The sequence below is a fragment of the Salmo salar genome, chromosome ssa08, assembly GCF_905237065.1.
Source record: "Salmo salar chromosome ssa08, Ssal_v3.1, whole genome shotgun sequence".
Classification (NCBI taxonomy): Eukaryota; Metazoa; Chordata; class Actinopteri; order Salmoniformes; family Salmonidae; genus Salmo; species Salmo salar.
This window is the reverse complement of record NC_059449.1, coordinates 8,674,299-8,700,449: the sequence shown is the minus strand read 5'-3', so window position 1 is coordinate 8,700,449 and position 26,151 is coordinate 8,674,299. Positions and strand designations below refer to the sequence as shown.

Below are 26,151 nucleotides of genomic sequence, written 5' to 3'. Positions count from 1 at the left end.
TCAACTCTGCTGTACACACCAAAACATGACATTATAAAATGTTCTCCACAGTCAAGCCCATCTGTAACACTGATACAAATGTATTATAAAAAAGGTCCATATGTGTTGACTCAAGAATTAAGTATAACATTTTGGTTTGAATGAGAAGGGAAACTCAGTCCCTGTAATGATACAAAAATAACCAAGTCAGTTTTGTATTTAACTTCAACAAAGTGGTCAAACACTCAACTTTGAAGTACAGTACTTTTATTGCACAAAACGATACATGACCAGTAGAATATATTTCCTCTTTACTTTTTCTGTAAATCTGGTTTACTCATTTTGAAAAAAATGTATTGTAGAATACTTTGGAAAGGTTCAACATCACACAAAGCTTCACTACTTTATGTCAAGTAAACATGTATCACCAGTATCATCCTATAGGGACAAAGTTTGTCACTCATCAGTGAAGCATTTTTAAAGACACCATCACCATATCATCCACTCTGCCTCATCATACGATACATCCAAACCCAATAGAATTAACTACAAACTAACTAGTACAACATTACATGTCACGATACACTGGTTGTGTGCATTTTCTGTTGGTGTATCCTGAGGTAGCTCTTCTCTGAAAACCTCTTCCCACAGTGAGTACAGGTGAACGGCCTCTCGCCCGTGTGGACCTTCAGATGCCTCTTCAGCTGGTGCTGGTGGGAGAACCTCTGCTCACACTGGAGACAGCTATAGGGTTTCTCCCCTGTATGGACCCTCTGGTGTCTCTTCAGGTGACCAGCCTGGGCGAAGCGCATATCACACTGGGTACAGCTGAATGGTTTCTCCCCTGTGTGCATCCTCTGGTGGATCTCCACCTGTTTGGGGAAACTGAAGGCTTTCCCACAGAATGAACACGGGAAGCGCTTCTCTTTGCCATCAGATCTGATGATAGAGTTACTACTACTGTCATTTGTCAATGGGCTTGTGTAGCCATTTAGTGTTGAGACACTGGCATTGTCTGAGGTCTGGTTTAACATTAGGAGAGTGTGAGGAGGATGAAGGCCAGGGAGTGTCTGTGTTGTCACAGGGTCCATGTTCCAGTTGATAGATCCTATAGAAGGCAGGCTGAAGGCAGCATCTGTTAGGGGGTTAACCTGAGGCTCCATCAGTCTCTCTGAATCACAACTATAGGAGCAGGACGGAGCATCACTAGCCGAGTCTGTGTCTGTTCTTTTCCGCCGCATTTGGAAATCTGTCTGTCCCCGCAGACCAAATCTACGCCTCGCCCTGTTCTCAGCAAATCTGTTGTCATGGAGACTAAGTTCGGTTGTTGGTTTGTGTTCGACTGTCTGTTTCTGGTTGTAGTAAACAGTGTTGTTCCCCAGCCCAGAGTTGAAGATGCTGTCCCATCCACTGACCTCCACTATGTCGCCTTTGGTCCTGCCCTGCTCAATGACGTTGTCCCCTGGGCCCTTGGCTGCACCCGTCTCGGTCTGGGAACCCAAGATGGCTTCCCAGTCTCCTCTATTAGCCTCCAGCCAACCACCTGCAGGAAGAGGTTACAAAATAGACATTAATACATGGCAGAGAACTCTACATATGGAGTTTTTTGGAGTCAATTACCTGGTCAAGTTCATACATTGTGTATTTCGTATGTAAACATAAATTGTATTGATTTAGTTTTATGAATTAAGAAAATAAATAAATAATAATAGCCAGGTGCATCGCTATTCCTATTGAAGGTCAATTACTGTTTGTTTGTAGGCTATATGTATTACTATTCCCATTGAAGATCTATTACTGTATGTAGGCTATATGTATTACTATTCCCATTGAAGATCTATTACTGTATGTAGGCTATATGTATTACTATTCCCATTGAAGATCTATTACTGTATGTAGGCTATATGTATTACTATTCCCATTGAAGATCTATTACTGTATGTAGGCTATATGTATTACTATTCCCATTGAAGACCACTTACTGTATGTAGGCTATACGTATTACTATTCCCATTGAAGATCTATTACTGTATGTAGGCTATATGTATTACTATTCCCATTGAAGATCTATTACTGTATGTAGGCTGTATGTATTTCTCCCTTACCTTGCTCCCCCATCTTTACTCCACTCAGCAGATCAATGCTCTCTGGTTCGTCTTCTATCGTCTCCTCTTTGACCAGCAGCAGATCAGGCTTCCCATCCTCCATGTCTACTGACTGTAAGAGATACAGAGTGAGAGGATGTTGGATCAAGAAATCTGATATGAGCACCCTGCTATGGAGCATTTTCTGATTGGGCAATGAGGGATTGCTATGAGTACTATGCAAACATGTTAGTTGATGTGATTCTATGTAGACGTGTTAGTTGATTTGATACTAGGCAAACGTGTCAGTTGATTTGATTACTTGACACTCTTTAAGGGTTTGATAATTCAAGGGCATGGTCCCACTCTTAAGACAAAATGTATCAAGACCTGGGCCGTATTTACAAAGGGTCCCAGAGTAAAAGTGCTGATCGAGGACCAGGTCCTTACCTGTCTACATAGTCTTTTTCACATGATCTAAAAGGAAAAACTGATCCTAAATCAGCACTCCTTCTCTGAGAGGCTTTGTGGATACAGACCCTGACCTAATACCATTCAGACAGTAGTTCACAGTGTGCTCACCTCAGTGAGACTGTGTGTGGTCCTGTGCTGCTCAGCTGGTTCCTCTGTGGGTTCAGGAGGAGGTGTAGTCTGGTTTTCCTCCTCAGGGTTCCCCAGACCCTCTTCACACCCCTCCTCCTTCACCAGCAGCACCTCTGGACCCTCTTCCTCCTTGAAAACACAGACGATACAGATTACACAGACATACACTCCCTCAGGTACGTACACACACAGATAATTAACACACTTTCAACATGGAGTCTTTACCCATCCCCACTACATGAGTCCTATACTGTAGTTATAGAATGACGTCATTGTTGTTAAACCCATCATGGTGGACATGAATATGATGTGGGTAAAAACAAGTCAAAAGTCAGGGTGAGATAAGATGTGATGTATACTAAAAGGGAGTCTCAATTAAAGTCTTCGAATGAAAAATCCCATGTATTTATGAAACAAACAAGTTTTAAATACACCATATGAAAACCACACATACACGTCTCAAATAAAAATCTCCATGAACTTGATACATTTTTCCCATTAAAAGTGTCTTGGGGAAAAAATTTAGTAGTTGAATGGAAGTAATGAAATAGGCATTTGTGAATATCATATAGCCTACATAGTACAAACATAATATGTAACAGACTTTTTAGGCTTATATCTACCAATATTCAATATTCAATAGCAATATTCTACCCAGGAATACTCAACACTGAAATCTGTTGCCCTTGTGGATCGTTTCTGCTGAAAAGATCTTTGTCTTTAATGCAGGATTTGATCGATACGTCAGAAGCTATCGAGTGGAATGGTTACTTTCTATGTTATACAGTGCCTTGCAAAGTATTCATCCCCCTTGGCGTTTTTCCTATTTTGTTGCATTACAACCTGCAATTGAAATTGATTTTTATTTGGATATCATGTAATGGACATACACAAAATAGTCCAAAAAGTGAAGAAAAAAAACTTGTTTAAAAAAAATTCATGGAAAAGTGGTGTGTGCATATGTATTCACCCCCTTTGCTACAAAGCCCCTACACAAGATCTGGTGCAACCAATTACCTTCAGAAGTCACATAATTAGTTAAATATAGTCCACCTGTGTGCAATCTAAGTGTCACATGATCTCAGTATATATACACACCTATTCTGAAAGGCCCCAGAGTCTGCAACACCACTAAGCAAGGGGTACCACCAAGCAAGCGGCACCATGAAGACCAAGGAGCTCTCCAAACAGGTCAGGGACAAAGTTGTGGAGACGTACAGATCAGGGTTGGGTTTTAAAAAAATATCTGAAACTTTGGACATCCCACTGAGTACCGTTAAATCCATTATTCAAAAATGGAAAGAATATGGAACCACAACAAACCTGCTAAGAGAGGGCCGCCCACCAAAACTCACAGACCAGGCAATGAGGGCATTAATCAGGGAGGCAACAAAGAGACCAAAGATAACCCTGAAGGAGCTGCAAAGCTCCACAGCGGAGATCGGAGTATCTGTCCATAGGACCACTTTAAGCCGTACATTCCACAGAGCTGGGATTAACGGGAGAGTGGCCAGAAAAAAACCCATTGCTTAAAGAAAAAAATAAGCAAACACGTTTGGTGTTCGCCTAAAGGCATCTGGGAGACTCCCAAAACATAGAAGGTACTCTGGTCAGATGAGACTTAAATGTAGCTTTTTGGCCATCAAGGAAAACCCTATGTCTGGCGCAAACCCAACACCTCTCATCACCCGGAGAACCCAATCCCCATCATCATGCTGTGGGGCTGTTTTTCCATCAACAGGGACTGGGAAACTGGTCAGAATTGAAGGAATGATGGACGGCACTAAATACAGGGAAATTCTTGAGGGAAACCTGTTTCAGTCTTCCAGAGATTTGAGACTGGGACCGAGGTTCACCTTCCAGCAGGAGAATCACCCTAAGCATACTGTTAAAGCAACACTCGAGTGGTTTAAGGGAAAACATTTAAATGTCTTGGAATGGCCTAGTCAAAGCCCAGACCTCAATCCAATTGAGAATCTGTGGTATGACATAAAGATTGCTGTACACCAGCGGAACCCATCCAACTTGAAGGAACAAAAGTCCCAGTGGCAAAAGTCCCAGTGGCTAGATGTGCCAAGCTTATAGAGACATACCCCAAGAGACTTGCAGCTGTAATTGCTGCAAAAGGTGGCTCTACAAAGTTGACTTTGGGGGGGTGAAAAGTTATGCACGCTGAAGTTCCGTTTTTTTGTCTTATTTCTTCAAAGTGGTAGGCATGTTGTGTAAATCTTATGATACAAACCCCCCAAAAATGACATTTAATTCCAGGTTGTAAGACACCAAAATAGGAAAAATGCCAAGGTGGGTGAATACTTTCGCAAGCCACTGTAGAGTGGAATGTTTTTTGTTGCTGGTGTATCCCGAAGTAGCTCTTCTCTGAGAAACTCTTCCCGCAGTGTGTAAAGGCGAACAGGCTTTCTCCCGTGTGGACCCTACGGTGCCTCTTCAGGCCACCAAACCGGACAAAGTGCATGTGACAATGGGTACAGCTGAAGGATTTCTCCCCTGTGTGGACCCTCTGGTGGATTTCTGGGGGCAGCTGAAGCCTTTGTTACAGAACATGCAGAGGAACCACTTCTCTTTGCTGTTTCTCCCCCTCCTCGCGCCTTGGCCCTTTGAGTTCCATAACTGATCGAAAAGGACGCAGCCGTGTGAATCGGAAGGTGCCATCGACGTGGAAACTGGGTCACGATTCCTGGACGAGCATAAAGGGGAGTGGGTCGGGACATTTAGATTTGTCTTCCCCTAAGCTTCCCCTGTAATCTAAGAAATCTCTGCCCTGTGAGTGTCGATCTCCTAGGTGACTATCAGCATTCAATGTGGGAGGAACGTCGTCCTCCACTTTCACAGTCACCATCTACAACTACAACCTTTCTTATCTAGGCACCCTTCAGAGTACACACTACTACTGTACTGGTTGCAGTCCTCTCTAGACAGATCAGTCTGTCTCTCTAAACCCAAGGATATGCTGCCAGGGTCCATCTCTGTAGAGTAAGAACAAGACAGATCATCACCTCCAGCAGGGAATAAACATGTTGGTCCACCAGCCACCCAGATTTTTTAGCCACTAAAGTTACACCAACAAAACACAACAAAAAAACTGATGCTTTGTAATGTTTCTAAAATGTTGTGTGTTACTAGTAAGAAGTACGTAATATTGTACATTGAATAATAACATTTTATGTGACCTGAGTCTTTTAACCAAAATATCAGATGAGACAAACATTTTTACCTTCCCCTTTAAGGGCGGGAGGTTACCGTGGTAGCGCCTTTGAGATTGAGTCTGACTAGTAGAAGCGTTGTCTTCTCTTTTCTAGCAGTTGAAACTCAAACATAGAAAAACAACCTAGCTTGTGAACAAAACAATGTAAATAGCCAAGAAACACAAGGACAAAGTCTCACTTCAGTAGACTTTCGTTTCTAGTAAATTAAACCAACTTTTATGCAAGTGCGCAGCACTTCTTAAAAATGAATATTTCACTCAGCTCTTCACATGCGCACAGCCTCCAGCCAGGCAGTGTTGCAGCGCGAGATGCAATAGGCTATATAGCATTCGTAGTTCTTTGACTTTGTGCGATTCATTTACCAGCTTTGAAACAACGTGTCGGAAATACTTTGAAAACTACTGCAGAATTTATTTTACTATAAATGTGATCATACTTGACTATTTATATTCACAAATGCGAGTGAAAAGCTCGCACTGTGGAGCCCTGACCACCCGCCAACGTGGCTGGTGAAATAGACATCTTACCCACCAATGCCAAAATCTACCCGCATTTGGCAGGTGTTCATTTTAAGCCCTGACCGCCAGTATCTAATGCGTCACCATGAACTGCCCTCTGGCTCTGGTGAAATACCGGTAAATACTCTTGAGCAGTGAGCAGTAGGTAGAGGTCTTCACGTATCCACCTTTACCCAGGACCCAAGCAGGTTCGGATCCAGAATTCTAAATAATGTCATGGGTCTGACCTGATATGATTGTCACGTGTCTTGGGTATATGTAATTTTAACTGACTTATCCAGAATGGGCCATACAAATCTGAACGCGACTGCTGCAGTAGAGAGAGAAAAATCTGATCATTTATGATGCTGCTCTTGCTTTTCATGAGAGTGGAGCGTGTAGCTGGTTATTGTTGGCCAATCATAAGTCATCAAGGCGGATGTAGGCTACAGTCGTAGGGCCTCGCTACGTGTGACAAAAGTTAGGAGATATCTAATCAATGGAAGATGGAATTAAAATAACGGAACTAAATGTTAAAGGACAAGGATAGGCTACGACCAAGAGCCAACAGGTAGGCTGCTACTTAATATTCTGGAGTTGTTGTTATTTGTACCTGTAGGATGAAAAAGCACGCACTGCCGCCTCAATTAGCCTAGCTCGCTACCTAGCTTCTTCCAGTTTGATGCAGTCATGACAGATACTACATAATCATATTTAATGATAAATAACCTGGTTATGGCAGCTATTAGTCTACTATAGCGCGAGTCGGATAGGTTGGTTGCTGTCTCATCTCTTCCTCCCTCCTCCACTTGTCACTCGCTCACAGTACAGCCCCTCCCCCGCCTGCTAGAGTGGCACCTCTCTCGTCCCTCCTCCCCTGCTTTATCAGCTCCCGTTAATAAAGTAGCTTAAAACAAAAGGGGTCTGGATTTGACCAAGTCTATACGTAACGGGTCTAGTTGTTCTCAGGTCCGTTGAAAACGGGTCTACATATTTTTTTTAATGTATTTTTGCATATGGGGGCAGGGTGATAAAGCCCCAGTTCCATTTTGGAACAGGTCTAATTTTTGGGACCTGTGAAGACCTCTAGCAGTAAGGCAGCCCAGTGGCAACAGACCCAGTCTTTCTGGTTCTGATCTGTGGTCAGATCCTGTGTGTAAGAGCCTGTGTGTTACAGTTAAAGTCTCTGTGTCTCTCTGACTTGAGGATGGCATTCAGCGTTCCACTGACCTCCGTGATGCTGCGTTGGGGCCTGGCCTGTGGGGCAACGGCGGTGGGGAGGTCCTCCATGGCTACAGGGGGCGCCACTCCAGCCGCTGCTCCAGTCTGGATGTCTCTGCTGTGTCTTGGGTCCTTTCCTTCAGTCCTTTCCTGCTTGACCCCAGGACCTGCAGCCTCTGCATCTCCAGACTGACACAAGAAGAGAGGAAGTTACTGGTACATGAGATTAATTGGATAACAATGTCGTAGGGAAGTCTCACAAGCTCCCCTGTGGCAGATAAATGAAGATGTACATGTAAGCAAATTAATAGCTGAGGGAATCCTTTCTAAAATAAAACGGGCCACATTTGATCTACTGTAATTTTTATTGTTACGTTATGACACTAACCTCTATCACGATAACGTGCTGTGGTGAGGTTCCACTCCCCTCATCAACAGTGATTGGTTGGTCATCTCTCCATGTATTGTGTCCTGCTGGCTTCACAAAGCTCCTGTGGCCTCCAGTGAGATGTCCTTCACCTGAGAGAGTGATTGGGGGGAAAGTGGTGGTTAAGTGAGTTACTGTCAATGCGCAAGGCTATATTGTCCACTATTGACACTGTCTACAATTGGCAAGGATGGAAGGTAAGACTACTCATCAATTCTTGATATACTATTTATTGATTGATTGATTATTTTCCATGCCTCACATTATTTTAATTGAGTATGAAAATAGGAAAGTCAGTAAATCAAGGATCTGGTTAGAAAATGAGTGTCTCTGTGAAAGAATTTGTTCTTAATTGACCTGCCTGGTAAAATAAATGCTTTTACAAGATAGATAAGTAATTAGGGGAAGTACGGCATACTATCCAAAAACCGACCAAGACCCAATTCTGGGTAACACATCTTAACATATGGGCAGAGGGGAGCCCCGCAGCCTTGCTCTCTACAAAATGTACCTCTTGCAATTCCTCTGTATCGGTCAAGTATCTTGACACTACTGGGACGACTGGCGAGGACGCGCTCTCTAATTGTCCTATCTGCGCGGTCCCGTGCCACCTTCAGTTCCAATAGCTGTAGTTTCCTCCGCAATCCCCTGTTTTCTTTCTGGCTTTGTGTTATTTCCAAACGAAGCACTGCATAGTCGTCGTCTACGACTTTACAGATCTCTGTCACTGCTGCATTCGCTAGCACCTCCATAATGGAGGCTATTTGAGTGTGAAAAACCATACAGTTAGCCATTGTTAGCTAACAGCTAGATAGCGTTACCTATTAGATAACTATCAACCAAGTCCTGTCTCCAACACGAATTAAAGAATATCTGAGGTAAGTATGTGATGTTGTGTAGTTAAATTATTCATAGTTTGAGTTCCAGTGTGTTAATAAGCGTCTAAATAACAATAAAAACGATAACGTGGAAATTGTTCTTGGTCACTGTTAACTTCCGCTCACAGTGACGCGCAGTTCGCGAACGGTTCGTTCTTCTTCTATGGTATTATGGCTGTCCGCAAACAATCGTTAGCGGTGCATGCCGCTTCTTACTGTACGGGTGGCAAACTATACAACTATAAAATAAATCCATTGTAGGAAAGGGGGGGAAAAACGTCATCATCCACAAAAAAAAACATTCCAATTCCAGTCACATCGCCAAACAGATATACACAGGCTCAGGGGCCTCTGAGGAGGGACCATCCTTTGACAGCAGTGCTCGACTTGCAGGAGCTCACCGGAGCCAAAGAGGACGAGAGGCCCAACTCGGAAGAAAATCTGTCTCCCTCCAGCAGGTGGCGTTTTCGTTTCACCCACCAAGCAAGAAGTTTTTGTATGGAGGTCAATGAGGGTGTCGAATTTGGTCAACAAAAAATGTAAATTGGCTTATTTGCTACATTAGGTTAATTTCATCAAATATAATTTGTGTAATGCTTACGTTAAGTGTACTGATATAAGTAGGACACGTGACATCCTGGCAACTTTGAGAAAAAGCACTTTATTTCAGAGTTGTCTCAAGATTTCTTTGCATATTCATGGCATGAGGCTAATAGCATAGCATCTCTCTCTATATAATACAGGCGGTTGGCGTCAACAACCCTCATCGAATATTCAAAAAAGTATTACAATAATGATTTATCCACAAACACAAAAAGGATAGATGGGAGCTTGACAACCCGACATGCCACTTTGAACAACGACTCCCACTGTTAGGGCGGAGAGACATGTATCTTGTCAGTATATCCATATTCTTTCCGTAGCTGAGCACTGGCGACTCAGTTTCTCTACTGCAAGAGCTCCTGCACTTCTTATATAATATTAGTTCATAAGTATTGTGGAACTCATGCACCTAAATATAAACAATACCGGCACCCAAAATGAGTTTAGGCACATATTTCTGTCCAAGTCAAGCACTGTTTGACAGGATTTGTGCTGTGCAGTATAAGATCATTGCAATAAATGCTACAAAGTCCACCTTTTTAACATGCAATCTATCAGGATACCTCGGTTGTCGGGGAACATTCACTGGTGTAGGCTCTATCAGGATCCCTCGGTTGTCGGGGAACATTCACTGGTGTAGGCACTACTACTATTGCTCCTTCCACTCTTCTCACCGCCTCCAGGTAGGACACACACTGGACAGACCTTACTCTTGCCACCGGTCTCCTTCACTCTAACAGGGCAATCCTGGAATTCAGGCCATGTTCGCCACAATTGCAGCGTCCAAACTCTGCTGGCATTCGATACTCTTCCCTTCTGCATTCATGGCACTGACGGGGTTTGTGCATTTAGGCTTTTACAGGGTCTCTCATATAGTTCACCTTTACATAAGGGAGAGACTTCATCAAAGAACAAAAGTGTGGATGAAATTAATTTCTTCACTCCATCTACCATACAGGTCAGTCAAAGTGCACCAACCACTCCTCCTACTTCCTCAGGTACTACATCTGCACGTACTTTATGCGCCACCCCAGAGATAACCCCATTGATAGGCCCTCTGCTTTGAAGATACATACACAAAACATTCCACTCATATCTTCTTGAGGTCCAAATCGTGCTGCTTCTGCTCCGTGGACACACAAAACATCTAAATAAGTCCACTTCTTGTGACCCTCACTGACGCTACTTCACCCAACGCTTCCATGACATTTATCGAGACTTCAAAAGGATCTTCCAGGTTCCATTGGTCCAAAACCCTCACCGACTAAAAATGAGTCTTGGGAGGTTCCAATTTTCCACCTCAACTTTACTTTTCGTTTCCTTTCTTTTTCTCCACTGTAACACACTCATTATCACTCTCCATGCGCTCTTCCCCCACAGTTTCAAACAATACATGGGTTTCCACCATCTTTCTTCCTCCATCTCTAATACGGTGAATTATTCGTTCTTCTTGAACAACTCTTTTTACTGACTCGAGAGTCATGATTCATTTTTGATGACTAACCAGGTTTCCATCTAACATTTTTATGCGAGTAAAGTACATGTTGGATAAAAAAAGAAGTCATGACAGGCTTGATGGAAACAGAACACTTTTCAAATGTCAATGAAACAAACTACGCTAGACAGCATTCACACCCTGGTGGGGACTGAAGAGAAGGGATTTATACTCTTCTTATTTGGTATTATGGCGGTCCGCAAACAAAAGTTATAGGTACATGCTGCCACCTACTGTATTGGCTATGTATCCGCCTACTATTCTTTAGTATGAATTCATGACATTTTGTGAAAAAAAATTGCCCTACAAACTAACCCGACACCCATTAAAAACTAATCATTATTCCACCACTTTGGCCCTATCTGATCCTGTAGCCTGGGAGGACAAGACACTATCGTTGAAAACACCTTGTAACTCTTCTGCAGTAAAACCTTGTACACCCAAGTACTTCTCTGCAGTTGCCACCACATCAATCCTCTGTGATTTCAGTTCCATTCCAGCGTTACAGTTGACAAACATGGGCATGAACACCAAAAAAAACGCATCTAGGAATCTCCCTCCTTTACACTGCTGCCACATGACCTTAAGCTTGACACCTAAAACACCGTAATGGGTTCGGGACAAAAGCTCTCACGGGATAACTAATACATTGTCTTTATCTGGTAAAGACTCTACATCAAAACTCAGTAGTACAGACAGTGTCTTCTGTTTCACAATGCTCTCCACCGGGTCTGCATCACACCAAACGGTGGGCGCCACAGACCCAGGGAATCTTCAACTTCAGTTGACCCTCAACACTTAACGCCATTCCAGTTATCACTCCTTTCACCGACACGTCACATAACTATAATATGTCAGCTAAAGAATGGTTCCCCAGATTGTGTACATCTTAAGCTACGCTGCTACGATTTCTCCACGTTGTGGACACTCCTGTGTCTGATCAGGCTAGTCAGGAAGGAGAAGCTCTTGTAACACAGCTTACACTTGAAGGGTCTCTCCTTAGTATGAAATTGGGCCAATTAGAGAGGCAATTATAAGTATTTTACGCATCCGAAAGGGAGCGCGGTTTATAATGTACAGTAGAATTTAAAAGATTAACAGAAAGCTGATCTTTTGCTTTTAAGGAGATATTAGACAAGGTTTTAGAATTATTTGCGGGCAGTGCAGCATATTTAGGGTTGGGAAGAAGTAAATGCAAACTTATTTAATTCAAAATATCTGTTTACAGGTCCACAACAATTTGCAAGTTTTTCTCTTTCAGAAACTTTAAATACAGCAAATGTCACTGTAAATGTTTAAAATATTTTGCCAACACCTCCAGAGACATTTGATCAAGTTCGCCATTGCTATTTCCTTTATAAACAGCCTTGGCCCAATTCCAATACTTAAAGTATACAGCAAATAAGGGCATTATTGTCACCATAAAAGGTCAATGATGGCCGTTTTTCAGGCAGAGTTTTTATGCTTGTTCACGTGCGCTCAGTTTCAAGACGGGTCTGATTTATAACGGGAAACATGCATATGTTCATAAATCTCTTTTTGTACGTGCGCTGTCTTTTCAGAAATGCGACACAGATATTTTGTGTGAAATGTACCCAACAATTACAAATGAGGCCCTTGATATGGGGCCAAGGTTTGTGACCAGCTGCTTCAGAAATAATTAAGTCAGTCAGCACAGAGTTACTTTTGTATTTAATTTCAACAATATCGTCATACACTCACAACTTGAAGTTTAGTACTTTTATTGCACAAAACGATACATTTGATAAGTACAGTCGTGGCCAAAACTTTTGAGAATGACACAAATATTAATTTCCACAAAATTTGCTGCTTCAGTGTCTTTAGATATTTTTGTCAGATGTTACTATGGAATACTGAAGTATAATTACAAGCATTTCATAAGTGTCAAAGGCTTTTATTGACAATTACATGAAGTTGATGCAAAGAGTCAATATTTGCAGCGTTGACCCTTCTTTTTCAAGACCTCTGCAATCCGCCCTGGCATGCTGTCAATTAACTTCTGGGGCACATCCTGACTGATGGCAGCCCATTCTTGCATAATCAATGCTTGGAGTTTGTCAGAATTTGTGGGGTTTTGTTTGTCCTCCCACCTCTTGAGGATTGACCACAAGTTCTCAATGGGATTAAGGTCTGGGGAGTTTCCTGGCCATGGACCCAAAATATCGATGTTTTGTTCCCCGAGCCACTTAGTTTTCACTTTTGCCTTATGGCAAGGTGCTCCATCATGCTGGAAAAGGCATTGTTCGTCACCAAACTGTTCCTGGATGGTTGGGAGAAGTTGCTCTCGGAGGATGTGTTGGTACCATTCTTTATTCATGGCTGTGCTCTTAGGCAAAATTGTGAGTGAGCCCACTCCCTTGGCTGAGAAGCAACCCCACACATGAATGGTCTCAGGATGCTTTACTGTTGGCATGACACAGGACTGATGGTAGCGCTCACCTTGTCTTCTCTGGACAAGCTTTTTTCCAGATGCCCCAAACAATCGGAAAGGGGATTCATCAGAGAAAATGACTTGATCCCAGTCCTCAGCAGTCCAATCCCTGTACCTTTTGTCTGTCCCTGATGTTTTTCCTGGAGAGAAGTGGCGTCTTTGCTGCCCTTCTTGACACCAGGCCATCCTCCAAAAGTCTTCGCCTCACTGTGCGTGCAGATGCACTCATACCTGCCTGTTGCCATTCCTGAGCAAGCTCTGTACTGGTGGTGCCGCAACCCCGCAGCTGAATCAACAATAGGAGACGGTCCTGGCGCTTGCTGGACTTTCTTGGGCGCCCTGAAGCATTCTTCGCAACAATTGAACCGCTCTCCTTGAAGTTCTTGATGATGCGATAAATGGTTGATTTAGGTGCAATCTTGCTGGCAGCAATATCCTTGCCTGTGAAGCCATTTTTGTGCAAAGCAATGATGACGGCACGTGTTTCCTTCCAGGTAACCATGGTTGACAGAAGAAGAACAATGATTCCAAGCACCACCCTCCTTTTGAAGCTTCCAGTCTGTTATTCGAACTCAATCAGCATGACAGAGTGATTTCCAGCCTTGTCCTCGTCAACACTCACACCTGTGTTAACGAGAGAATCACTGACATGATGTCAGCTGGTCCTTTTGTGGCAGGGCTGAAATGCAGTGGAAATGTTTTTGGGGGATTCAGTTCATTTGCATGGCAAAGAGGGACTTTGCAATTAATTGCAATTCATCTGATCACTCTTCATAACATTCTGGAGCATATGCAAATTGCCATCATACAAACTGAGGCAGCAGACTTTGAAAATTAATATTTGTGTCATTCTCAAAACTTTTGGCCACGACTGTAGAATAAGTTTGCTAACTATGGTAACACTTTACCTTCAAACTAACTAGTGTGCTAAATTACTAAAATGTAAATATAAAATGTACTACATATCACTATGCATATTCTGAGGTACCTCCTCTCTGAGAACCTCTTCCCCTTGTGGACCTCCAGGTGCATGTTCAGCTGGTGGGAGAACCTCTTCTCACACTGGTGTAGCTGTAGGATTTCTACCCTGTGTGGACTCTCTGGTGCCTCTTCAGGCTGGAGGAGTGGGAGAAACTAGCCCGGCACAGGTGGCAGCCGAATGGTTTCTCCCCTGTGTGGACCCTCTGGTGCCTCTTCAGGTTGGACGAGTCTGAGAAACTGGCTTGGCACAGGTGGCAGCCGAATGGCTTCTCCCCTGTGTGCATCCTCTGGTGGATCTCCACTTGTTTGGGGAAACTGAAGGCTTTCCCACAGAACGAACACTGGAAACGCTTCTCTTTGCCACCGGATCTGATTATAGCGTTACTACTACTGTCATTTGTCAATGGGCTTGTGTAGCCATTTAGTGTTGAGGCACTGGCATTGTCTGAGGTCTGGTTTAACAGGAGAGTGTGAGGAGGACGAAGGCCAGGGAGTGTCTGTGTTGTTGCAGGGTCCATGTTCCAGTTGATAGATCCTATAGAAGGCAGGCTGAAGGCAGCACCTGTTAGGGGGTTAACCTGAGGCTCCATCAGTCTCTCTGAATCACAACTATAGGAGCAGGACGGAGCATCACTAGCCGAGTCTGTTCTCAGACAGACACCTCCCCGTCCCCGCGGACCAAATCTACACCTCGCCCTGGTTTCAGCCAGTCTGCTGTCATGGAGACTAAGTTTGGTTGTTGTTTTGTGTTCGACTGTCTGTTTCTGGTTGTGGTTAACAGTGTTGTACCCCAGCCCAGAGTTGAGGACGCTGTCCCATCCACTGGCTTCCACTATGTCGCCTCTGGTCCTGACCTGCTCAGTGGTGATGTCCCTTGGGCCCTTGGTTGCACCTGTTGGGGTCTGGGAATCCAAGCTGGCCACCCAGTCTCCTCTGTTAGCCTCCATCCAACCACCTGCAGGAAGAGTTTAGAAAAACAGACTTTACAAACATGGCTTTTTTGCTGTTGTCAATAACTTGGTCAAGTTTGTACATTATAATATGTGTTCTACTGATTTCATTTTATGAATGAAGAGAAAAACTATTTCCAGGCGCATCACTATTCCCATTGATGATATATTACTTTATGTAGGCTATATGTATTTCTCCCTTACCTTGCTCCCCCATCTTTAGTCCACTCAGCAGGTCAATGCTCTCTGGTTCGTCCTCAATTGTCTCCTCTTTGACCAGCAGCAGATCAAGATTCCCATCCTCCATGTCTACTGACTAAGAGATATGTTGAGGGATTGCTATGAGTACTAGGCAAACATGTTAGTTGATTTGATTTCTTGACACTCTTTAATGGTTCGATAATTCAAAGGCATGGTCCCACACTTACGACGAACTTTATCAAGACCTGAACCCGTACCTACAAAGAGTCTCAGAGTAAGAGTGCTGTTATTCATTATGATCTAAAAGGCTAAACTGATCTTAGATCAGCACTCCTACTCTGAGAAGCTATGTGGATACAGGCCCTGACCTAATATCATTCAGACAGTAGTTCACAGTGGGCTCACCTCAGTGAGACTGTGTGTGGTCCTGTGCTGCACAGCTGGTTCCTCTGTGGGTTCAGGAGGAGGTGTAGTCTGGTTGTCCTCCATGACCATGGTCCCCTCAGGGTTCCCCAGACTCTCCTCACACCCCTCCTCCTTCACCAGCAGCACCTCTGAACCCTCATCCTGGAAGAGACAGGATGATACAGATTACACAGACATACACTTGGGACGGCAGGTAGCCTAGTGGTTAGAGTGTTGGACTAGTAAGCGGAAGGTTGCAAGATTGAATCCCCGAGCTGACAAGGTACACATCTGTCGTTCTGCCCATGAACAAGGCAGTTAACCCACTGTTCCTAGGCCGTCATTGAAAATAAGAATTTGTTCTTAACTGACTTGCCTAGTTAAATAAAGGTAAAATAAACACTCCCTCAGGTACGTACACACAGATAATAAACACACTTTCAACATGGAGTGTTTATCCATCCCCACTACGTTTGAATCCTATACTGTATTTACAGAATGACTTCCTTGTTGTTAAACCCATCATGGTGGACATAAATATGTGGGTAAAAATAAGTTAGCTATGATAAATCAAAAGTCAGACAAACCTGACTAAACTATTTTGACGTGTACTGTAGGTGTTTGTTAGTGTGTGGGTATATTTAGTAAGTGTATATTGGTTATAAAGCACTGTCGGGTGTATGCAGAATAGGGTGAGATCAGATGTGATGTATATTAAAGAGAATCTCAATGAAAGTGTTAGAATGAAAAGTACCATTTTGTGTTTATTAAACAGAAACAAGTTTTAAATACTCCATATGAAAACCACACATACAGTTGAAGTTGGAAGTTTACATACACTTAAGTTGGAGTCATTAAAACTCGTTTTTCAACCACTCCACAAATGTATTGTTAACAAACTATAGTTTTTGGCAAGTCGGTTAGGACATCTACTTTGTGCATGACAGAAGTTATTTTTCCAACAATTGTTTACAGACCGATTATTTCACTGTATCACAATTCCAGTGGGTCAGAAGTTTACATACACTAAGTTGACTGTGCCTTTAAACAGCTTGGCAAATTCCAGAAAATTATGTCATGGCTTTAGAAGCTTCTGATAGGCTAATTGACATAATTTGAGTCAATTGGAGGTGTACCTGTGGATGTATTTCAAGGCCTACCTTCAAACTCAGTGCCTCTTTGCTTGACATCATGGGAAAATCAAAATAAATCAGCCATGACCTCAGAAATAAAATTGTAGACCTCCACAAGTCTGGTTCATCCTTGGGAGCAATTTCCAAACGCCTTAAGGTACCACATTCATCGGCACAAACAGTAGTACGCAAGTATAAACACCATGGGACCACGCAGCCCTCATACCTCTCAGGAAGGAGATGCGTTCTGTCTCCTAGAGATGAACGTACTTTGGTGTGAAAAGTGCAAATCAATCCCAGAACAACAGCAAAGGACCTTGTGAAGATGCTGGAGGAAACAGGTACGCAAGTATCTTTTTCCACAGTAAAACAAGGCCTATATCGACATAACCTGAAAGGCCACTCAGCAAGGAAGAAGCCACTGCTCCAAAACAGCCATAAAAATGCCAGACTACGGTTTCCAACTGCACATGGGGACAAAGATCATATTTTGCAGAAATGTCCTCTGGTCTGATGAAACAAAAATAGAACTGTTTGGCCATAATGACCATCGTTACATTTGGAGGAAAAGGGGGGATGCTTGCAAGCCGAAGAACACCATCCCAACCGTGAAGAAAGGGGGTGGCAGCATCATGTTGTGGGAGTGCTTTGCTGCAGGAGGGACTCGTGCACTTCACAAATAGATGGCATGACGAGGAAGAAAAATGATGTGGCTATATTGAAGCAACATCTCAAGACATCAGTCAGGAAGTTAAAGCTTGGTCGCAAATGGGTCTTCCAAAGCGACAATGACCCCAAGCATACTTCCAAAGTTGTGGCAAAATGGCTTAAGGAAAACAATGTCAAGGTATTGGAGTGGCCATCACAAAGCCCTGACCTCAATCCTATAGAAAATTTGTGGGCAGAACTGAAAAAGCTTGTGCGAGCAAGGCCTACAAACCTGACTCAGTTACACCAGGTCTGTCAGGAGGAATGGGCCAAAATTCACCCAAGTTATTGTGGGAAGCTTGTGGAAGGCTACCCAAAACATTTGACCCAAGTTAAACAATTTAAAGGCAATGGTACCAAATACACTCATTTAGTATGTAAACTTCTGACCCACTGGGAATGTGATGAAAGAAATAAAAGCTGAAATAAGTCACTCCTATTATTCTGACATTTCACATTATTTTAATAAAGTGGTGATCCTAACTGACCTAAGACAGGGAATTTTTACTTGGATTAAATGTCAGGAATTGTGAAAAACTGAGTTTAAATGTATTTGGCTAAGGTGTATGTAAACTTTAAGACTTCAACTGTACGTCTCAAAAAAAACCTGCATGAACTTGATAAACTGCATTCATTTTGTCATTAAAAGTGTCGTTGGGGGTTAAAAAAATAAGTACTTGAATGGAAGTTATGAAACATGCATTTGAGAACATCATACAGCAGGGGTCTCCAACCATTTCTAGCATAAGAGCTACTTTAAAAAAATAAAACATGTTCCAAGTTACAATTTTTTTTCTTCTAGCTTTCAAATTGGCAAGTTCTTCGCTCCCCTGCAACTCTTCCCTGGGGCCTTAGTGTATGAGAGAAAGTTGTGTTCTGTCAATATACCTGGTAAATTCATGGTTAATAAACAACTAAGGGGGGGCCCTATAAAATCTGAGATTTTTTCCCCCCCAAATTATGTAATGTTATATTTTGTCCTGCTTTTTCACTCTTAAAATTACAATTGCTCATAGAGAATCAATGAAATCAAATGCTTAAATCACATCAGAACACTTTTTTTGGTCGGTCTGGAAGAACACAAAAAAAAAAAATCCCCTTTAATTGCGCATCTGGCCCTTTAATTGTGCGTCTAGCAAGTGAGGAATGTGCCATCTAGAATGGTTCTGTACTGCTGCTGCTCATTTCATGGCAAAGTTTGCAAATAATAGATACAAACACAACATTTAATTGAGAAGGTTTTGGGGAAACTCAAAAGGCAGTTATCACATCAACTGGCTACACAGAGTGATAGACAAATGCCTGCACCATACAGACGAGCAATATTGCTGAAAATTAATTGGCAGATATTGTGTTAAGTTTGGCTTTTTAAGCCAATAGTGACTAACCAGGGGTGGGATAATGTTAATGCAGCGTTGATTAGATAGTAGCTGGGAGCTTGCTGTGTCTGATACTTGTGAGATTTGTTGGGACACATGAAAAGTGCATGTACTTTCAGAAATGTTTGGCAAAATACTCATTAGGTGGAGACAGAGATGGGCAACGTTGACGGGAGTGGGGTCCAGAAAAAAATCTGACCTCATGAGGGCCCGCAGTGGCTCACAGGTCTGTGACACCCCCCGCGAGCAAAACATTTTAGTGGCCCCCCTCTTGACAGCAGAGAGAAACTTTTGTTTCAAATTCCTGCAATTATACACATTTTGCCATTGGGCGTAGAGATAATGTTGCAGTTTTAAAGCAAGTCTACTGCAATTCTACACATTTTGACATTTGGTGGAGAAATTTATGCCAATTGCCCAGCCCTGGCCTACATAGTACAAACACAACATGTAACAGACATTTTAGGCTTATTTATGTCTTTAAATATCACACAATGTCTGGATGCATTATTCTATCCATGAATATTCAACACTGAAATCTATGAATCTCGTTATTCCAAATGCATCTGTGGGTCTTTTCTACTGACAAAAATAAAAATGCATCATTGTCTTTAGTGAAGGGTTTGATCTCAAGTCAGAAGCTATCAAGTGGAATGGTTATTTTCTATGTTTCTATTGAGTGGAATGTTTTTTCTGCCGGTGTATCCTGAGGTAGGTCCTCTCTGAGAACCTCTTCTCACACAGGGGGCAGCTGTAGGGTTTCTCCCCTGTGTGGCCCCTCTGGTGCCTCTTCAGGTCACCAGCCTGGGCGAAACGCATGTGACACTGGGTACAGCTGTAGGGTTTTTCTCCTGTGTGGACCATCTGGTGTCTCTTCAGGTGGCCAGCCTGGGTGAAGCGCATATGACACTGGGTACAACTAAAGGGTTTCTCCCCTGTGTGGATCCTCTTGTGGATCTCCACCTTCTGGAGGCAGCTGAAGCCTTTGTTACAGAACATGCAGAGGAACCGTTTCTCTTTACTATTGCCTGATGTGGCTCCCCCTCCCTGAGCCTGGGCTCTAACCCTGTCATTTGAATTCAATACCTGATCAAAAAGGACGTGGCTGTGTGAATTGGAAGGCCCTATCGACGTGGACACTGGGTCACTATCCCCGAGCGCGTGTAAAGGGGAGTGGGTAATGCCATTTGGATTTGTCTCTAAGCTTTTCCTGTAATCTAAGAAATCTCTGCCCTGTGAGTGTCCGTCTCCTAGGTGACTATCTGCATTCCATGTGGGAGGAGCGTCGCCCTCCACTTTCACAGTCACCTCATCTACCACTATAACCTCCCCTTTCTTGTCTTGGCACCCTTCAGAGTATACACTACTACTGTACTGGTTCCAATCCTCTCTAGACAGATCAGTCTGTGTCTCTAAACCCAAGGATATGTTGCCAGGGTCCATCTCTGTAGCGTAAGAACAAGACGGATCATCACCACCGGTGTCTAACACGTCACCATCCCTACAGGAATGAACTGTCCTCTGGCGAAATATCGGTAAACATTCTGAGCTAGAAGCAGGAGGACAGCCCAGTGGCCCCAGCCTCTCTGGGTCTGATCTGTGGTCAGATCCTGTGTGTAACAGCCTGCGTGTTACAGTTAAAGTGTTGGTATCTGTCTCTGTCTTGAGGACGGTGTTCAGCAGTCCACTGACCTCCGTGATGCTGTGTCGGGTTCTGGGCTGCGCTGAGGCGGTTGTGGGGTCCTTCGTGGCTACAGGGGGCACTCCAGCCAGTCCAGTCTCAATGTCATCACTGTGCCGTGGGTTCTCCTCTCCTTTAGACCTCTCCATTTTGACCCCAGGAGCTGCAGCCTCTGTATCTACAGACTGACACAAGAAGAGTGGAGGTTATTACCGGTAAATGAGTTGAATCGTATAACAATGTCATAGGGAAGCCTCACAAGCTCCCCTATGGCAGATAAATAAGGATGTACATGTAAAGTGAATAGCTGAGAGGAGCCTTTCTGAAATAAATGGGCCACGTTTTATTTACAAAGTAACACATTTAATGCAACACTATTACACTAACCTCTATCATGATAACTTGCTGGGTTGAGGTTCCACTCCCCTCATCAACAGTGATTGGTTGGTCATCTCTCCATGTATTGTGTCCCGCTGACTTCACAAAGCTCCTGTGGCCTCCAGTGGGATGTCCTTCACCTGAGAAAGTGATTGGGGGAAAAGAGATTGTTAGGTTAGCTACTGTCTGCTCAAGGGTATTGCCTCATGAGGGCGCAGGGTGCAATTTGGTTGCAGAACACAGGGAGAAGCAGAAAGAAAAAATGTCACATGTTGCACACATTCTTGCTGATGTGTATTACCTGTAGGTGTAGACACCGTCAGCCCAGCCAGTAGTGCTGAGTGATTAACCAAAATGTCCGGTTTTTTTCGGTTACTAAACAACTAATTGACCAACATCTGCGGAGCAGGCGTGGAGACCGAAAGACAATTTATGCTTGATCTGTAATATGTTGGAAGTTCTGACGCAATTGCGGCGCCTTCGGACATATAGCTCTGTATTGACATGTTTGGTTGACAGAAGGTGCGGGCGGTATGTCCTGTATAAACACACACTCACTTCCTTGACAACTTCCTTCTGCTCCGCTAAGCGCAAGAGGTATGAAAGCCCTGATTTCTGCAGACGCTGCATCGCGGTAAATGCTGTACTGCCACTTCAGGTGACGAATTGACCATGAAAAACCTTTGAGAGAAGCGAGAACGCGCAATCGAGAGGGCTAGAAAGCAGTTGCTTCGCGAGCCTGAAAATACCCAATTTGTAAGTCGCTCTGGATAAGAGCGTCTGCTAAATGACGTAAATGTAAATGTAATACATGATCTAAGTAATTGATAGTTGCTATTCAGCAGTCAAAGTATGACTTATTTACTTTGAAGAACTACTAAAATTGTGATTTTGTCATACAGCATAGGCAGCAGCTCTATAGAGGTTAGATGATGACTTGGAATGAAATAATAAAGTCATCAAATTAATAAAATGTTTTAAGTAATGTGAATAAATGGTTAATAAGTGATAAGCAGTAAAGGCAGTCACTGCCATCGTGGGTATTTTATTAATTGTATTATAGCGTTCAACCCACATAATGCATAGCGCTAATCGTTCAGCAATGCCAGCCTGTAATACACTCCTGTCCCGGGTGGACCGACTCGTACATAAAGCAGCCTCCATTCAGGCTGCAAAGGCATCGGTATTTTTTATGTTTGTGTGTAACGAAGACGATTAGTGATTAAGGCAGTAGCCTAACCTAGCCTGTTAACGTTAGCTAGCTACTACTAGTGGATATCATTTTAGCTAAAAGTAATCTATAGAGGTTTGAAACAATTTGCTACCATGTCTAAGAGAAACTATCAGGAAGCGAATATTTAAAAAACAAAAACAATGAGAAGAGAGGCACAATCTCTAAACCACAGAAATTAGCTGGTTAAATTGATAAGCGTGCAGCAATGTCCATCAGCCGGTGTGAAGAATGACACGCCTATGAGGACAGGCCATTCATTCGTCGAGAACGACGAGCCCCGTTTGCTGATTCTTGCAGCGAAGAGGGCAAACCGGAGGAGTCCGAGCCATGCACTTCCACCAATGATGACAGCTCTCTGGCTGGACAAGAACAGGTGGTCGCACCAGGCCCAGCCACACCTCCAAACAATGCCGGCGAAGACCCTACTATCTTGGACCCGGATTCAGATTCGTCGCTACCCGTCCCGGATGACAGTGGTGGTGCTGCTGATAAATCCGACTTCCAGACAAAAAAAAATAAAGATCCCAGTGAGTGGCCAAAATAAATGAATGGATCTTTACGGGATATGTTAGTACAGGCTGGGCCACATCAGGAGGAGGGGAATTTCCCAAGAAATTAAGGGCAACGAAAGTTTTCGGTGGCCCACTACTATAGGAGGATGGCGAACGGGGAGAGAGTGGAGAGACCATGGCTTGTCTATTCCAAGCAAAATGATGCAGCCTTCTGTTTTTGCTGCAAACTTTATGCACACGAGTGCAAATCTGCGCTGGTCAGGGATGGAATCGGGGCCTGGAAGAATCAGTGACACCTCCTCAGCTCGCATGAGAACTCGCATGACCACCTAGATAGTGTCTAGAGGTGGAAGGAGCTGGAGGTTGGTGTCCAGGCAAACTCAGATGATTTGAGGCCCATGGACAGCTACCGAGAGAAAACATAGCGGACTGCAATGCAGCATAACAGCAGAGGAAAGAGGCCACTCTAGGCCGAGACGAAATAAATTAAATGCTGAAACTGAGGTTGGACAATAAAAATTCGATTTGGTCATTGACAAAGCTTATTTTACACTGCTCCAGCGAAACGAGGCCCGCCATGACATGCATTTATGAAAGCACTTGTTTCCAAGTTCTACAGGAATATTAAAATATGTTATAAAATTGTTATTTTTATTGTAACACTTATGGTGCCGTGCCATGTGTTATAACAGGTGGGATATTATTAATAAGAAACTCAGTTTCCTACTATAGGTAGTAGGTTGCATAGTGATAGCAACATTGCAACTCTCAGATGCAGGGTTTAAAGTGACATTTTTACATTTTACATTTTAGTCATTGAGCAGACGCTCTTATCCAGAGCGACTTACAGTAGTGAATGCATACATTTCATACATTTTTTTTCTTCCGTACTGGTCCCCCGTGGGAATCGAACCCACAACCCTGCCTGGTAAGGGACCTCCCAAAAATGTTATGGGCATAAACATAGAATGACATAATTGGAGCCTATTTCTTCATCTTCCAAAAAATAAGTGGTAAGCCTTCCTGTTTGACAGACACAATTATCCTATCCATAGATGTCGGTATAGCCAAATACTCCAATACTGTCGCATGCACTGATTAAATACCTCTGTCTGGGAAGGGCTTGGTGTGTTTGACTAAAACCAGAGATCGAATTGAGTGAGGGCATCACATATCCCTTTTGCCCTTTTCTTTAACAAAAGGGTATCTATTGTTTGCTTTATATTTTTAAATAAATACAAAACGTATCCAAATTATATCGAGCGTGCCTGCGAAGGACTGACGCATATGTGGATATATTGATTCCTCTATGACAATCTGAAGCTAAACTGCAGCCTATAATATTCGAGGAGATTTTTTTAAAATTGACTTTGCCATTTTGTCCCTATTAATTGAGCTTTTCTCTTTCTGAAAAAATATGTTCGTTTAAACCCAGGCAGCTTTTAGGGAAACACTTCTGTTGTTGGGTTATACCATAGACGAGTAGCCAGCAGTCGAAGCGTACAGTTTTCTGCATCAGTAGAACCTCTGTCTGGGTGGAAAGGTAATTTTTGAGAGTGCCATGTTTAGATTCATACGGATGTCTAAGACGTAATTATTTTTGTCTCACCTAGGGTGGCAGAACGTCCAGGGCATTGGTGATTTTATCAATGTAATCAGATTCAACATATTTGGCTGTTATTGACATTGAACTGATTATATAGCCTACTAACCACATGTGTTGATTGTTTAACTTGTAGCATAGGCCTATTAATTGGACTGCTATTATGTTCTGTTCCTCCGACTTTTAGCTGAGAAAAAGATGGCCCAAGGCCAAACCTATTGGGGGAGGGGCAGATTTGTCTCGCCTAGGGCGGCAGAACTGTCTGAATAATATATTTTATCACTACCATTCTAGGGTGGCTAATGCTACTTCCGGATGTTGCCAGGAATAGACAGACTCACTTGGTGTGCAACATCCGAAAGTAGTCCGAAAATGGTGGTGATTTTTTTATTAGTACAGTACGCACATTTTGTCCGTGTTTTCCCCACTGACGAGCCATTAAATCAAGTTTAGGAGGAAACTGAAGCCTTTGTAGCCTGATTGGAGGATGTTATGTACCAGCCGGTCCATAGGGGACAAGTGTATTGCTCGCTGAATACATTAAAGTCGGACGTAAGATGACAAACAATGTAAAAGGCCGGTTGGGCTAGGCTATATATGAACCACGGCAGGCTCCGCTTTCTGCTAAAAGTACCTCTTGTCATTCCTTTGCATCGGTCGAGGATCTTGACACTACTGGGACGACTGGCGAGGGCGCGCTCTCGCATTATTCTCTCTGCGCGCTCCCGTGCCACCTTCAGTTCCAGTAGCTGTAGTTTCCTCCGCAATCCCCTGTTTTCTTTCTGGCTTTGAGTTATTTCCAAACGAAACACTGCATAGTCGTCGTCTACGACTTTACAGATCTCTGCCACGGCAGCATTCGCTAGCACCTCCATGATGGAGGCTATTTGAGTGTGAAAAACCATACAGTTAACGTTAGCCATTTTTAGCTAACCAGCAGCCAGCTAGCATCTATATAAAGCCCCGTGATCAACGTGAATTAAAAACTGCCTGGGGTAATTATGTGATGCTGTGCAGTTAAAAGCGTCACAGTTTTAGTTCCAGAGTGTTAATAAACGTTTAAATAACATCAATAAAAACGCTTGCTTCTGTTCACTTCCGTTCTTCTTTAAAGTTTTATGGCCGACAACACCTATTTGTGTATTGCAGCCGCCTACTGTCTTCTTTGATATTATGGTGGTCTGAAAACAAATGCTATAGGTCTATGCCGCCACCTACTGTTTTGGATGTATATCAGCCCACGTAATTAACAAAATAAAAATAAACAAGAATAAACTCAATCTACTCCTTTATTCGCGATCTGGGGCCTGAGAAGGAAGAGCATCTTCGGACAGTATTTTTTGCAATGTTTCGGCAGTGAAGTCCCGGAAACCCCAAAACATTTCAGCTCCAGTTTCTTTGACTCTGTTTGTTTATGCACTATAATTAATCATATATGCGATAAACACCCTAAAATCCACCTTCACAATCAGCATATCAGTTTCCCTCAATTGTTGAACAACACCCAGTCTCCAGTCTCCGGA

At 43.2% G+C, this 26,151-nt stretch overlaps 3 protein-coding genes across 19 annotated transcripts in view; 1 reads left to right on the top strand and 2 right to left on the bottom strand.

Moving 5' to 3' along the window:
- Positions 1-26,151, bottom strand: part of LOC106610073 (zinc finger protein 214) — an 844,054-nt gene that overhangs the window by 491,401 nt on the left and 326,502 nt on the right. For 2 of the 9 annotated variants that reach the window (XR_006770849.1, XM_045723139.1), the window contains exons 5-6: positions 2,085-2,196; positions 1,395-1,522 (exon numbers count right to left, since the gene is read on the bottom strand). Coding sequence is in view for 8 of the 9 variants with exons in the window: in XM_045723139.1 (XP_045579095.1) it covers positions 1,395-1,522; positions 2,085-2,196 (240 nt within the window). In the remaining variant the exon portion in view is untranslated. Of the gene's footprint in view, positions 1-25; positions 1,523-2,084; positions 2,197-2,645; positions 2,796-7,617; positions 7,798-7,996; positions 8,128-8,546; positions 9,081-26,151 lie in introns of those variants that run through there. The other 7 variants (XM_045723138.1, XM_045723140.1, XM_014209214.2 and 4 more) reach the window with 6 other exon arrangements.
- Positions 1-26,151, top strand: part of LOC106610072 (neurotrophin receptor-interacting factor homolog) — a 437,457-nt gene that overhangs the window by 112,512 nt on the left and 298,794 nt on the right. The window lies entirely within an intron of this gene.
- LOC123744263 (neurotrophin receptor-interacting factor homolog) lies at positions 14,287-25,786 on the bottom strand. The gene is made up of 6 exons (XM_045723177.1): positions 25,263-25,786; positions 21,289-21,419; positions 20,913-21,086; positions 16,001-16,162; positions 15,599-15,710; positions 14,287-15,399 (listed from the first exon to the last, which is right to left on the bottom strand). Exons 1-6 carry the CDS (start codon positions 25,549-25,551, stop codon positions 14,546-14,548), a joined length of 1,722 nt encoding a protein of 573 aa, XP_045579133.1. The 5' UTR covers positions 25,552-25,786; the 3' UTR covers positions 14,287-14,545.